The sequence below is a fragment of the Melospiza melodia genome, chromosome 13, assembly GCF_035770615.1.
Source record: "Melospiza melodia melodia isolate bMelMel2 chromosome 13, bMelMel2.pri, whole genome shotgun sequence".
Lineage (NCBI taxonomy): Eukaryota > Metazoa > Chordata > Aves > Passeriformes > Passerellidae > Melospiza > Melospiza melodia.
The window spans coordinates 12,127,910-12,143,203 of NC_086206.1; the positions used below are offsets into that span (position 1 = coordinate 12,127,910).

At 38.9% G+C, this 15,294-nt stretch overlaps 1 protein-coding gene and 1 long non-coding RNA gene across 4 annotated transcripts in view; one reads left to right on the plus strand and one right to left on the minus strand.

Annotated features, from left to right (window-relative positions):
* On the minus strand, positions 1-6,272 carry LOC134424205 (uncharacterized). Its single transcript, XR_010029363.1, has 5 exons — positions 6,204-6,272; positions 2,831-2,903; positions 2,054-2,145; positions 1,131-1,275; positions 1-220 (listed from the first exon to the last, which is right to left on the minus strand). It is a non-coding gene; the product is annotated as an uncharacterized LOC134424205 (long non-coding RNA).
* Positions 6,273-6,355: 83 nt separating this feature from the next.
* Positions 6,356-15,294, plus strand: part of FTO (FTO alpha-ketoglutarate dependent dioxygenase) — a 227,662-nt gene continuing 218,723 nt past the window's right edge. For all 3 annotated transcript variants that reach the window (XM_063167787.1, XM_063167790.1, XM_063167789.1), the window contains exon 1: positions 6,356-6,459. In XM_063167787.1, coding sequence (XP_063023857.1) covers positions 6,421-6,459 — 39 coding nt within the window. In that variant the 5' untranslated portion in view covers positions 6,356-6,420. The remainder of the gene's footprint in view (positions 6,460-15,294) is intronic.

Sequence of the window (15,294 nt, forward strand, 5' to 3'; positions counted from 1 at the left end):
TTTGTTTAAAAGGACTTGTTTTATTTTTTGTATACTTGTGGACAGAAGCTTCTACTTAAAAGAACAAAAGTGAAACAAAAAAAAATCCCTAATAACTTCAGGATGTCACAGAATGTTACTTGCCTGTAAGCAGGTTTTTTGTTTACATGGAGTTTTTTCAATGTTCTTCTACTGCAAATTCATTCCAAACTTCTAGTTAAAAGGGTTTTGGCAAGGAATGCTGGAAAAGAAATTCAACTTGAGGAGTTAAGTTTTTTCTCTAGCAAACACTGTATTTTTTATTTTCTCTGCCATAAAGCATTAATTCAGGTACTCCAATTTGAACATTCTGTGTAATGCTACCTGAGTGGATGATGAGTGCATTTGGTAAGGCATCTAACAGAAACACAGGAAATCCCTTTGGAATAAGCAAACAATTCATTTGTTCCACCATCTTGGATTTGACAACAGCCTGACAGAAAAGATGGAAGTCATGTCATGCTGGTCAATTTGTTCCTGATTCACTGAATACTGAGTCAGAAGGAAAGAATTCCTTGGACTTAAAAAAATTATGAAATAGTCCCATCTACAGAAGCAATATTTTCAGATGCCCTTTTGTGAATCTTTTAGTTTCTGACACCTTGTTTGAATGCAGCATGACTTTATTAAGTACAGCACAATGTGAGCACAGTCACAGTGCTTTTGGATTAATCAGCCCTCCTGCAAGGCAGTAATACCACGAACACTTCTGCTGAGCCCATACTGGTTTGCTAGCACAGCACTGAGTTTAATAACAGGGATGGAATCTCACTGTACAGACAATTTTGATTCTAGAATGAAATTCCTGATGAATCATTAGGCTTCCATAGCCTCTTCTACAGCTCCCAGAACACTCTAACAGCACAGCTCTGAGCACAAGGTACCAGCTCCAAAGTGACAGACAGCACTGTAGCTCAGTGCAGGGAGATCTAATACAGTCCACCACAAAGACATACATACAGACATAACCAGAAATTAAAAATTCATTCCAAAGAGGAATTTTTGCTACTGCTTAAAAAGTGCTCTGAGAGAAATCAGCATTTTTAATCTGTTGATGTTTTAAAGGACAAAAATATTACTGTAAGCTAAAATAAAAGTATTAACCTTCATACCTTTTAGTTTTTTCCTCTTGCTCATTTTCACACTGCTGGAGTAAGATGTGATCATCATGTACATGAAGAAACCTGTCCTCCAGTTCTTCTTGACTGGTTTGTTACCTGGCTCATTGAGCTTTCATATTCTGTGCAGTTCATGATTCTACCCAAACCAAGACAACTTTAAATTACCTTCAATACATTCAACAACATGTAGCTCAAAGTCAAAACTCATTATGAAATACTGAGTCCCTCCCAACTTTTCAAGTAATTTTATATTTTACACTTGTATGAGTCTGTTAATTTTTTTGGATTTATAGTCATTTTAATCACTTCCTTTTTCCTTCCTCTTCCAGATTAACAAAAAAGCAATTAAAATTATACAGCAACCTGTTTTCATACTAGACAACACAAAGGTAACTGTTTACCAAGTAACCAGGTTCTGCCAAATATGCTATCTCAAAATAAGGATTACCTAAGGGATTTTTTCTAATCTGTTCCAAAGTTAACATAGTATCTTGAAGCTTGAAAATAATAACTCATAATTCTGTAAATTTACTCAGATACAAGACTAAGCCCAGTTGTTCCATTCTAATAGCAGCTGAGTGACATAGCAGAATTGCATAATACTTTGGTTCCCATTTTGTGAAATTGATCTGGCCTTGTCCTTGGTTCAGCAAAAAAATCCTCTTTTCTTCTGGAAGTATGAATGTTACAGCTCAATGACATTTTCAGTTTTTACCATCTCACAGCAACTCCCCTCTTATAACAAGCAACTTGAACATAGAATGGGTCACAGCATCTTTCACAATTTAACCCAGATTTTGAATGGTATTTGAACTTAATTTTGTGAGTGGCAACATCAGAAACATTTTTAGAAAGAAACTAAAGAAGCCACTGATCAAAGTCTGTAGCTGTAATAAATAGCAGCTGGTACAAACCTTGTAATCCTTCAGTTCCAGCTGGAGTTAGACCTGTATGTCTCACAGGCAGGTCCCCCACAGTTACATCAGCTGCAGCAGGCATGGCTTATCTAGGGAAAACAAAATTCAAATGAAATTCCTCTTCATCTGTTATTTAAACTGAGACTAGAACAATACACCATATGAAATGAAGGCAAAAGTTATGGCAGATTCACTGAAATGACAGACTTCTGAATAGTATTTCAGCTAGACTGCAATCTAAACTCTGAAGTTCTCAATTTTATGCCAGTTTCAATCCATTCAAAAGATACACCTTTGTTGAGCAATAGCTCCAATTCTATTTAATATATGTACAAATAGTTTTTTAAGTTCTAGCTCTGTTGTTTTCAGGAATCTTTGGGCTAAGGCCATATTTCCAAGTAGATGTGAGAAGGGGACCTGTGGGTTTTTTGTTTAGTTGGGTTTTTTAAAATTAAGAGAGGTAAAAGCTTAAAGTATTGAATGGTAGATGAGTAATGCCATCTTCCATGTTTTGAATGGAACTCTTTGAAACAGGTGCTGGGGGTCATGAAGGCATTCCAGTGTTGTCTGGCATTCTCCCTGTCTTCTTTCAATCACTGTCATATAAAAAATTACTTTTTAAGACAGAAAGTCTCCTATGAATGATTCTCATAAATCTGAACATGATTCTATCTTGCAGCAACAGAAAGCTCAGCTACATGACAAAGTGAGATTAGGAAAGTATTAAAAAGTGAAAAAGTACTACATTTGTTTTGGTGTAATATATGAACATACTTCTTAACAACTGCCGTTTCCTTCTTGTCTTCTGGTGCAGAAAATTACATGTTGGTCACTGAGTCAAATAATGCTGAAACAACAGGAAAAAGAGAGACATGAAGTCCTTTTGACAGTCTTATCCCCAAAACCACTGTTACAATCCTCAGGTGATATAAATCCTCAGTCAATCCAGAACCATCTAGGAAAGCACTGGGAAATTAACAGTGATGCTACTAGAGACTTGCATCAGAGGGCAGAAGCAACATGGTACAATCAACAGACAGCCCATGAAATATCTGTTAATTCAATCATAATCAAAAGTGCTGCCTAAGCTTTTTCTTCCATCATAAATAACTCTCCTTATGGCTTTGTTCTAAAGAAAGAAAAGGGATTAATGGAAATTTAGTTTCCAACAAGTCAGTCTTGCTTTTAATCTTCTGTTTTTTTCATCACTAAAATTTATGATAAAATATTATTTCCAGACTTCACTGTTTATGAATAAACAGGAACACATTTTTCTTCCATGTGGAACAAATGTTTCCTTATCATGACCATAGAAGTGAACTGATCTACAGTTGTAGACTTGCAATATGGTTGCAGTTTCAATGTTGGCAGTGACAGAGAACACTGCTCTGGGATGTTGATGTCCACACCACTCAGCCAATGGCACAACTGGCAATGCAAACACATATCCACTGGAATCCAGTTCCTCAGCATCCTTGGTGCTTTTTGCTCTTAGAAAATCCTCCAAACTTCTTTGTAATTTGTTAAATTAGCTCTATCTGCCATCATTGGCTTCACTCAGGTCTAGGTTCATTATTGTGGTTACTATTTTATGTCCCTGTACCAGTATGGCTACAGCAACTGAGATCAAAGGGAAACAGACATTTTACCTCCAGAGGATCAGCTGAATTTGGTTCATGATGGTAGCAAAGAGAAGGTACCACTGTACATTTTTCTAGAATGTGTTTGTCCTTCCTTTCACAAATTAAAAATGACAGAGGCTTTTTTGGGCCTCAGGAGCTAAACAAGTATTTTATCAGCATGACTCCACAATGTTTGTGATCTATCAGTAACAGGCATGGACAAACATTACTGGCTTTCACTGTTTGCTGAAGAAACTTTACTATAGATACCTGCCTGTTATCTTCAGTATGAGAGAAACCTACTCACTTAAAACCAGAGACAAAACAACACATGCTTGTCACTCAAATAAACAAACAACTTTTGTCAGTAGTAATCCATTACTGGCTGCAGCAAAACCACAGAAATACTTGAGCTGTAAGCAAACTAACACAGCAGAGATGCACACAAAGCCAATTTTGACTGGCAACATGACATGATTTGAAGTGACAAAATAAAGCAGCTTCAAATCTAAACTGTCCTGAAAACTTAGAAGGTCAGATTTTCAAAAGGAAGAAGAAGAATTGTTTCATTTCCATTACAAAGTGTCAGAAACTAAGCATTCAGCTGTCTTTTCTGTCATGGGCCACAGAAAAAGAAAAAGAAAAAACCAACCATATTAATTGGTTTTATCAGATACAGTGGTTTTAGACAGAAATAGTACAAACATGTCTCCTCGTTTTAAGGAGACCAAATATAATTACAGATTTAGAATTTGGCTTGGCAACTTAGTTGCCTGATTAGTAACATACCCATGTCTTTAATAATCACTAATAACCACCAGTTATGCTGCTGCTTTGAGAGAGGACACTTCAAACATCAAAGCATGTGTTACATATGTTACAGCTCCTCTTTGAATATTATCTGAGTGTCAATCACAAACACTTAAACAAAATTACTTTTCCTTGCAGTCCAGTTACAGCGTTATTTCTAAAAGCATATGAAATTTCTCCATGGCATTGTGTATTACTTTTGAAAGCATTTCCAAAGTGATTACATCTGACAAAACTGCACAGCAACATTGCTACAAAAGTTATGGCACTTAAAAGTGCAGCATTTCCTCAAAGAAAGCATAACAAAGTGAGAGAGATGTAAATTTGTATTTGCATCTGGACAGATCCACATGCCATCCTCAACCTTAAAAACTTAAACCAGGCTTTATTTCCAAGAAAGGATACCCTACAATCACTTCAGCACAGATTGTTTCTCAAAACTAGAGAGCTCAGTGTACAAAGAGAGGAATATTCCCCATATCTCTGGGATTAACCTGTAAGAACTTCAGGTGAGGTATAAGCAAGAATTTTCAATGTAACTACTAAAGTTAAAGAAACTGTAACTCTCTTACACACTTCACTACCTACAAAAGTGGTTCTATCACTACCTGTATCTGAAAATTTACAACAAAGAACTGCACACAACTTTGCACTGTTATACAAGTCTGATACTATTAAAATTAATACTTATCAAAGCTCATGCTTTAGGTCCAGATTCCTATACAACTCACAGAAGTGTACTTTTGTACCAACATCATTCAAAGGTAGCAAAACTGAGCAGGGATTACTTAATCTTTTGAAAGTTCTCAGTCAATGGGGATATAGGTGACTTGCAGTGAGGGGGTTTCTAGTGAAAGCAGAAGAACTACAACTTAATTGTTTCAACATGGTTTTTGAATTTGAGCGTCAGACATGGACAAGATGATACTTTTGTTACAAAATCCCACTTCCCTGGTAGAGGGAATTTAAAAAAGGAGGTGGGAGGGACCACCCACCTATCTTAGCTTATCATAATCTATTTCCAGCCTATGTTCTCTTTCTATCGAGTCCTTAAACTATACACGCTTGCACTTTATTGGTCTTGTAACCCAGAATAATCTCATTTATTATCTGGTACAAATACACACACATATCATCTTTCAAATATCATGTGTTGCAGTGCTGTGTGCTTTGGGAAACGGACAGGGAAAAAACGATATGGAAGATGGGAAAAAACGATATGGAAGATGTTAGGAAATGGGATCACAACAACTTCAGGGAAGAAACATCTCTCAGGCCCGTGAGTCCTACTTCAACACAGAAAAACCCAAACAATCGTTTGCCTTCCACATACTGTACAAAGCTTCCCAGTTTTGATCGAGCCGCGCCAGCTGCGGCGGCGCCTGGCAGGGCTGGAAGGGCAGGGAAGGCAGCGCTCGCCTGCTGGAGGAACGCCTACAGCGCCCTCGGGCACAGGAGCCCAGCTCCCGCTTCAAACCAGCTCTTCCCGGTACAAACACAGGCCTACGGGGCTCCTCTGAACCAAACGCTGAGGCTCCGGCCTCTTCCCCCGGGCACCGAGCGAGGAGGAGCCGCTCGGCTCCGGAACCGCCGCCCGCAGCCCCGCGGGTCCCGCCAGCCCCGCTGGGAACCGCCCGCTGCAGGACGCCCCAGCCACAGGCAGCTCCAGCGCCCCGCTCCGTGCCCGGAGGAGGAGAGGCTCCCCCCGTACTCACAGCCCCCGCCAGCCCGGGCTCCCGAGCGCTCCCTTAGCAGCGGCCGCCGCTGCCAACCGGGCCCTTCCCCTTCCGGGCCGCCCTGGGCCTGCCGGGACTTGAAGTTCGGGGCGGAGCCGCGCACTGCCCGCGGAGCCGCGGTCCGGCCGCTGCCGGCGGAGCTGCGCGGGGCTCCCGCGGTGCCGCTCCGCTTTGGGTGGACGGCTAAGGCGGCGCCATGAAGAGGAGAGCGGGGGAGCGGGAGAAAGAGCTGAAGGTACCTTCCGTTTGCTTCCTGCTCCCCGCAGCCCCGAGCGGCGTGTGTGCCCGTGGCCAGCCCTCTCCGCCGCTCGTGGGGCTGTGCGGGGCAGAGTCCCCGGGGCTCCGGTAGCTCCAGTGCTGGAGCCCCGAGCGAGGGGACTGCGGGGCCGCCGTGAAGTTCATAGTGAGAAGGAGGGAGCCCCGGCCCCGGGGTGAGCTCCGCACGGCCGCGTGTGCCCAGCACCGCCCCGGGGCTCCGCCGCGCTGCCCGGGCTGCGGGCTCTGCTCGAGCTGGAAATGCCCGATCCCCCTCCCCTGAATGGGGGGCACCTCGTACAGCGTTAACAGGAGCTAGTGGTAAAGGCGTGTGCCAGCTGAGCAAGATATTTCTGTTTAAAAGAGAGTTCTGTGGTATATGACGAAAATGATGGAGTGTGTGTTTGTGTTTGTCGAAACATTCGCAGTGAGATGATGCACTGTGTAACTGCGCCTCATTCTTAAATTTAAAAGTACTCTACACTAAGCCTGACCTAAATAAATATTTTTAAGTCTCTTATGCCGCCCGAGCTTTATAATGTTTCTTTTCTTGCTCACATGTTTAGATGCAATGCTGTTCCACGCTTCCACTGAAGATGCTATTTCCCTGTCTGTGGAAGCAAACAGGAGTGCTGAATGTTTGCTGTTTCAGGTGTCTTTGAAAGGCCTGTTTTACTACATTGTACAATGTTTTACTTCAGCTGTTAATGGTTGTTGTACTTGTGCTGATTTTGTTTACAAAACAGTAGTACTGAGAACCAGTAAGTGACTTGTTTGGAAGCACGGTACCGATATTAGAGGTGTTAGTGAAAGGAAGGCTAATTCCATATAAATTTAGAAAATGTCTTTGAAAATGCTAATCTCATACACCTGAACAGAGACCGTGCTGATTTTGGTACTGCTGTTAATTTACTATGCAGCGTTACATATACAATTCCCTGCAAAGCCAGGGAAAAGGTCTGATGTAAGTTTCCAACTAAGTATTTTACTAGAAAACTTTAGGGCCTCTTTGCCCTAGTAAGTTTCATAACAACTCTTTAAAGACTACCTCGTCCTTTTGTAATTTGTCTTTCTGCTATCCCAAGTTGCTGAGGGGTAGCAATTTCAGTGTTACATTTGTGTTCTCACCCTTTTCATGTATGTCAAAACATATGCAGATGTCCCATCCAATACGTTGCAGAAAAAACCTCAACCCATAATTCTTTTAGCCTGTACGTTTGTGCTGTCCATCCAAGGGCCTTTGTCTTGTCAATGGGTCTTCTTGAATGTATTTGAGATTCATTTCATTAGGAGAATAATGGCCCTTGATAAGATAATAGCTCAGGGATACCTGTGAGGGGTATAAAGATGGTGCTGTGAGCTTCAATGGGAAAAGCTCTAGGAGGAATGGCACTTGAAGAGCTGTCAAGAACAATGCATGAGAAAAACTTGAGGTCAAGTGCAAGAGTACTGCTAAAGACACAACTGAATGTTGTGGGTGCACAGACAGAGAAGGATGAAAGAGAAAAGATTCTTACAGAGAGTTTAAAGGTGTCAATACTTAGAGGGATGTGGTAAGCTGGGTACTACTTGAGAGAAGCTTAGTTTATTGAAAGTGAAGCAAAATGAGCCTGTAGAATGTCTTAGAATAAAGGCTGCCAAAGGAGAAAGCAGCAATGAGAAAAGGACGGGATATGCTAGAAGGAAGTGGGTTTTTTCCCCATGGAAGCGTCCTCATACTGATTGTTTTCTACAACTTAATTGGAGATGTAATCTCTGGGCTCCTGGCAATGTGTCAAGTCACCCTTCAGTCCTTGGTTTAGCCATTCCTAGTTTATGTTGATCACCTGAGAAATGCTGAAGACAAAGGAACAGTGTCTTTATTGAGGCAGTTCTGCCAAGACTTCCATTTAGGTACTGATTAAAATATTTTTTAGCAAACCAAATATTAGTGAGGTTAACCCAACCTCTTCTGGAGACTAAGATTTATGAGGCCTACTACTGAGAGGGAAGTAGTTGGTTAAAGAAGCTGGTTTGGATTATGTGTCTTCTGGCAAAGTCTCTTGTTTTCCAGAATTAAATCCTGAATAAAAGTTCTTGTTTTGCTGTAATTGTGTACAGTTAAATGCTGTCTGTCAGAATCCCACTGATTGGCTTTTGCTTTGTAATCATGTAGTATGTTTCTTATATGTGATAAACTTTTCTCTGGCTCAAATTTTCTTGTATATATAGCAAGTTTTGATTTATGCTGTTATAGAAGAACATTTCTGTTCCAAATACATGTGGTAGAAGTTCTGTAGAGTGAAGTGCTGTCATACAGCAATTTCCACTTTGCAGATCACTCAGTTGGGTTGAGTAAGATTAAATGTGTAGCAGAAATGAAATTGTTTGTGCTAGTATGTGGTGTTCCAAGACAAGAGGAGGAGGATGCAAACTCATTCTTGGTAAGAGGATCTGAAAAAAAGTAGGAAAACCATAGGCAGAAGTCAACTACTCATCTGTTCTAAACACCGCATGGGGCATGCTAATGTCCTGTAGAATATTTCTGTGAGTCTTAAGTGGACAGCAAAACACAACTACTCTGAAGTTTCTAAATATACCTTTGGAGCTGTTGCAAGGCATCAGCTACTCTGTCTTCCCCATAGCAAATATTACTTCTGTGCATAAAACCAGAACTGTTAGAGTAGATGTTGCTCATTAGCTGAAAAGGCATTTTTATGAAACAGTTGTTCATGCTTGTTTGTTTTAGCTTAGAATTCCACCTTAATTAATACAGTTTATAGTTAATTTGAGTCCTTTTTCTTTACACTGTTGGTCAGAGTTGGTCACTTCTTTTTCACTGGGTGTAGAAATGTACAAATGTGAAAGGTGCAAAGTGAAACCAAACGAACTTCCTATTTGGTCATCTAAGTAGGCAATTTGCTCCTTTAGGCTTGGGAAGAAAGCTTTTTGCTTTTAGAATGTTTATTATCTGGATTGATGAGTTTAAAAAGTTATTATTTAATGTAAGACTTAATGTTCTTGTGACTTATTTATTCAAAATGGATTTTTTAAAGTAAGTTTCAGTATGAGAGGGGCCAAGTTCTGGTTATTTCCTGTATATGCTTCCTCTACTACTCTTGCATGTTAACACCCATTACCAGGTGCCATTATCAGGTGAAAGAGAGAATATTCAGCTAGTGTGGAGTATTTTTTTCTTTTAAAGGTATTGCCTTGATGGTTCTTTGGAATAAACCACTAAAGCCAGTTCACAATTACCTTATGTAGCTGTTTATGCTAATTTACATTACTGTGAATACTGACTGCAGAGAATGTATTCCACAGACACTACTGTTATGTTTGTACAGCTCCAAGCACAGCTGGGACCCCAGTCCAATAAATTTATTGCTGTACAAATAATAAATGCATCAATGTGCACATATCTGAATATTCACAAGGGCTTTTACAAAGATATTCATATGCAGTATCACATTTGTGAGACATGTTGGACAAAGTGGTTAGGAAATATAAAGCTTTAAATAAGACAAAGCTTTGTATGTATTTTATTTACAAGGAGAAAAAGGGAATATACTGAGTTTTGGCTGAGATATCATTGAAGGTCTTATTTCCTGCATCATCCTCATTTTTGCTGCCTGCAAAATAATACATCTTTACAAGGTAAAACAAGTTGCTTCAACATATTAATGCTCAAGGAAAATTAGACAAGTTTTCTCAAAGCACTTCAAAGAATGATTAAGGTTTGGTTTTAGAATTAAAGCTGAATGATGGTGCCCATACCATACAATGAAGTTTAAAAACTTTAACCATTGTTACCATGGTTTGTTCTAATATTACAATGATTTATTGTTTCTGGTGATTGTTCTACCTCTTTAGATAAAAACTATTATTAAAAAGAACGAAAGAAAACAAAATTTTCTAATTGACAGATTAGATTCTTTTAGAAATTGTATTTAGGAAAATTAATGAAACAGCTTAGATGCAGTTAAATAACCTTCTTGTCATGTCATATTTCTGCTTAGGTAAATGGTGTGCAAGTTTTAGCAGAATCAGCAACCAATATGCCAGTAGCAATTTTTGTGGTAATCACATTATTGGACCTTCCCATTATTAATGGGACAATAATTAAGAAATAGCGTTGATAGCCACATAACACATGATTTGTATATTGGAAACAGTCAGGTAGAAGCCTTGCATATGCAGAATAAAATACAAGAAAGAATGAGTGGCAAATGCTTCTTGCTTTTAAATTCATCACATTCCTGCTGTTTAAATTGCCTCAGCTGCTAATGCTGGAACCATTACAGTAATGGACTCAGCAAATGAAGGAGAACCGAGACACACACTTTATTACTGGAGGGGTAATTTTCTCTTCATCTGTAATAGCAGCAGTGCCTAGTATTGATCAGACCATCAAGATACTAATCCTCTGTAAAATTACTTGTTATAACTGAAAATGTGTTAATCCAAATCAGTCTGTGTCCTGACTTTCTACTTACTATTGAATACAGACTATTAGATGGTTTATTTTTTGTGATTTAAAGCCTTTACATCGATAATAGTCAGAGCTTCCTTTGCAAGAGAATGTGCTTAATCTCAGCTATGGCCCAGGGTTGTCTTTTTGTTTTAACTAGAACATCACCCACTTAATTAAGGAGTGCATGTCTGTCTTCCTGCTCGGAATTATATTGGTACTTTAGGCTCTGCAGATTTATTAAACGTTGTTTTACATTCAGTCACTTGTTTTTTGCTGTAAATAAGGACAGATCTATACTTCACATATTGAAATCTACAAAGATCTTGGAGCTAAGGATGTGAGGAGAATGGCTGCTCAAAACACAAATGGATGTGGGATGTGGATGGTGGCCTGGGAGGCTCTTGTGGATGGGAGCAGTGAAAGGGAAGTTCAGTGCCAGGGGTCTGAAGGTCTTCAGTTTACTTCTGTCCTGGTGGTCCACTACATGAGACAGTTGTATGGTGAGCTGTGCATGTCCCAGTTCTGAATATGGGAAGGCTTCTTTTTTTTTTTTTTTTTTTAACTTTTTCCTCTCTTTTTTCTGTTTTGTCACAGTTTTGTATGTTTGAAATGGAAGTTCACATCTCTAACTCTCCCAGCCTTAGTGCAGTGGCCGTTCCCAGTGCAGGACACCCTGTGGGACCTGAGTGTTGGAGATGGTTCCATAAACCCTGACCTTTCCCTGGGCTCACTGCTGTGGGTGTCCTGCCAGCTCATGGTGGGCAAGGAACATCCTAGAAGTGGAGCAAGCTGCCCCACTGGTTGTTTATTTTAGACACTGATAGGCCATGCATTTTAGAAAATTTTTGTTGTTGTCTAAATTAGATTTTTGCCCTGCTAAAGCAGTATTTTTATCTATCTAATTACCCCTCTGCTTTATTTCTTCACTATAACCAATTAAACTTGTATTATTTGGAGAGACTTCACAGTTCCTAACAGGTATTGGAGTATCAATATCTTTAGAGGAATTTGGATTCCTTGTCTGCCTCAGAACACTACATTTCCCCCTCTGTTCTAAGGAAGAATATGAACACAGTATATGGTTCTTGCTAAATTCCACATTCCCTGGTGAGCAGCCTCTTTCCTCTAGTTTCAAGCCTAGACTGTTATTAAACATCAGTATGTTCTCAGCAACACTGAGACAAAGAAAGCACTCATTTAAAAATCCAGTGTTAGACGTGAATTTGTAAAAAGGTGGTGGTAGTTCTTTACATTATTTTTCAAATATTTCTATAGCATTCAGGAAAATTAAATTTGCCTGCAGAAATGAGGAAAAGTAGGTTTTGAAAATCCTTCCTGTTTTCTGTAGAAAAAGAACCCTTCATGTGAATTGAATTTTGGGCTTTGAATTGATCTCTTTCTGAAGAGAAATCTTGAGAAGCTTGTTTGCAGATGATTCAGTTTCAGAAAGCTGGGTAGCCACCCAAACCCTTTAGTGTTCTGGTTCTGAACTGAGTTTATAATCTTAGAAGTTTCAGGTGGAAATTAGCATTTTTTAAATAAAGCTCTAGTGAAGCATCTCTACTGGAGGTGCAGTACAGGGCCTACTTCCAATTTTATTTTTAGATTTTGAAAACATTTGATGAATAATTACCATACTTTTTTTCTTTTACATCAGAGAAGATTCAGTTTCAGCTGACCCAGGTTAGTGAAGCTTAGACAGGTCAAACAGTGATTGCCTAAAGCTTGTTTCCCTTCCCTTGCAGTTGGTGATCAAACTTATGCAGCCTTCAGCCAAAGCAGGGTTGGGCTGTCATGCTTTTAATAATTTATCAGTTTCTTAAATTATTTAATTACCTGTAATGTCCAAGAGCATCCAAAATATCAGATGATCCTCTTTCCTCCAGGCAAGGCTGAAAAGCACTGTAGTGTTTTACTGTATTCTGTTAGGTTCTCTAGTGAAGTGCAAAACATGGTTATGAGCATTTATTGGCATTTAAAGTATGGCCCAGATTAGGCATATATTTGAAATCTTCTGGATAGAAAATTATAGTGCTGTAATTTCAAAACACTTGTGATTATTTACTGGAGTCTGATTATGGGAAGAAACTCTGCTCTACATTATTTAGCTTAGCAGTTTTTTGCCTTTGTATACATGCTACCCCAATTTCCAAAAGAGTTACATCTTTATCTTTTAGAACTTGCTCAGCTTCATTTTGCCCTTTTATCTGCTGCTCTTCCCACCATTTTTATTTAAGACTGTAAAGTTACTTTAGTGTAACTGCTCTTGTCACCTTTGCCCTCAGCTAATCAAATAGTTTACCTTGAGGGGAGCATTTATCTCCCACTTTCATTATTATTATTTTCGTAGCTGTAAAGATAGATATTTTATGTCTGCAGAAGGGTGTAACAGTGAAACGAGGTATTGATCTGCTGTATTTGGCAATTTCTTTCCACCTTGCCATCGATATCATGTCAGCCTCTGTCTGTACTGTGGTTGACCTCACAAATAGCTCTTTATGTTCCCATTGGATTCAAATGATATACTATGCTCAAAACTAAATCAATGAATGATTATAAAGTTTTTAGTATTATGTCATAACCCTCAGGCAACTGGTACTTCATGCAGTGAATACTTGAAAAGGTACCTGATTAAAATACATTGTTGATTCTGTTCTAAGGTTTTAAACTGTATTGAAATCAAACACCTCATAATATTAAGAGATTCCATTCTTTGCTGGCATAAGATTTTACTTTAAATCTCCCATATCTCATGGATATTTTGTCCTCTGAGTGCAGAAATTTCATGCACTGGATCTTGTCAGTAAGAGATCATTATTCTACACACCCTGTATATGTTTATGGGGGGGGAAGAAAGGAGGTAAAGATTAAATAAAGGTTTTCATCTCTAAAAAGTTTAAGCAACTTTTGGGTTGGAAAACACTACTATTACTGCCATGTAAACCCATACACATAGATATCATTCTAACTGGTATAATTTTAACTGGTAAAATACATGTTCAAATGCACATTTAGTAGGATTTTTTTACTCTGGTGGAAATAGATAGGATTTTTGCAAGCAGTTAAAGGTCTTTAAAAGCCCAATCTGACTGATTTTGAAAGTGCACTTAGGATCTGGAAAAATCTTCAGATTCTATGCTGTGCTTGCTTCTAGTTTAAATTATGTCAGTGCAGCAGGTAATGATGCTCTTGTGCTTATAGGAAATATTTCATTGTCTGATATCTAAACCATGTGATGGCAAACAACTGCAGTTAGTAAAACACTGAACTGAGCTATGATGTGTATGTATGTATGTAGTTATTGAATAAAACCAGAACAAACTATTTAGTCTAATGATGTCAGGTAGGAGAAGTTGGTTTTGGGGCCTTCATTGTAAACAGTACACATAAACATCAGGAAAATGACCATCTTTCTGGGTTGGAAAAGTTACTTAGAGTCACAGTCTAAAGAGAAATTCTTAATAAGCTGTTTTAAAAAAATGAACATTTGTCAAACATATCACTGTTGCAAGACATTTCTGCAAAAAAAAAAAAAGTGTAAAGGTGTTCCAATTAGATTAATTTCAAGTAAAATATTTTATTGTGTATTCTGAGACCATGTAAGACCATATATTTTAGCATATAATATAAAACCACCAGAAAGTATGCAAAATCTCTGATCAGTTTGGAACTGTTTCTGTAAGCCTGGATGTTTTCTAAAATGTAGAAGAACATTTTTTTCATGTACTGCAGCTATTATGGACTTGTAAAAAATCCAATTCTGTCTTCTATCCATGTAGGAGCCAAAAAGTAACTTTTTACTAAATTTATTATTTCAGATACTGCATTTGTTGAGTATAATGTAAATGACTTGACAGGAGGTAAGATCAAAAGGCAGTTCTGTTCCCCACTTTCCAGCCATTCCCGTGTCAGTTATTTAGAATAAGATGGGTTCAATCAGTTATGTGGTTCTCTGCATCTGTGGTAATGGGGAAGGGAAACTGTTTTGGTTTGGATGTTTTACTGTGATGATTACTTCAGTAGTCAGTTATCTTTTATGGATGTTCAGTGTTCTGCTTTCTCGCCTCTGGCACGTGAAATGCAAAATGGGTCCCATACTGGTGGTTTGTTTCTTTTTAAACTTCATGCAGAAGGTGGTAGTTGAGGAAAACTACAGGAACAACTGTTGGTTTGTGTAGGGTTCCCTCATCCTTTAAACTAGAAACCATTAAAGCTTCTGCATTGTCAAGCTTGGGACCATCTGGTATGTGCTGGCTGTCATTTCTTGAGCCTCTGATGCTGCTGTCCAGGAAAATAGTCCGTGATATATTCATATGGACGCTATCAATCTTGGTTCAGTAGGAAGTGTTTATGGAAAGCATT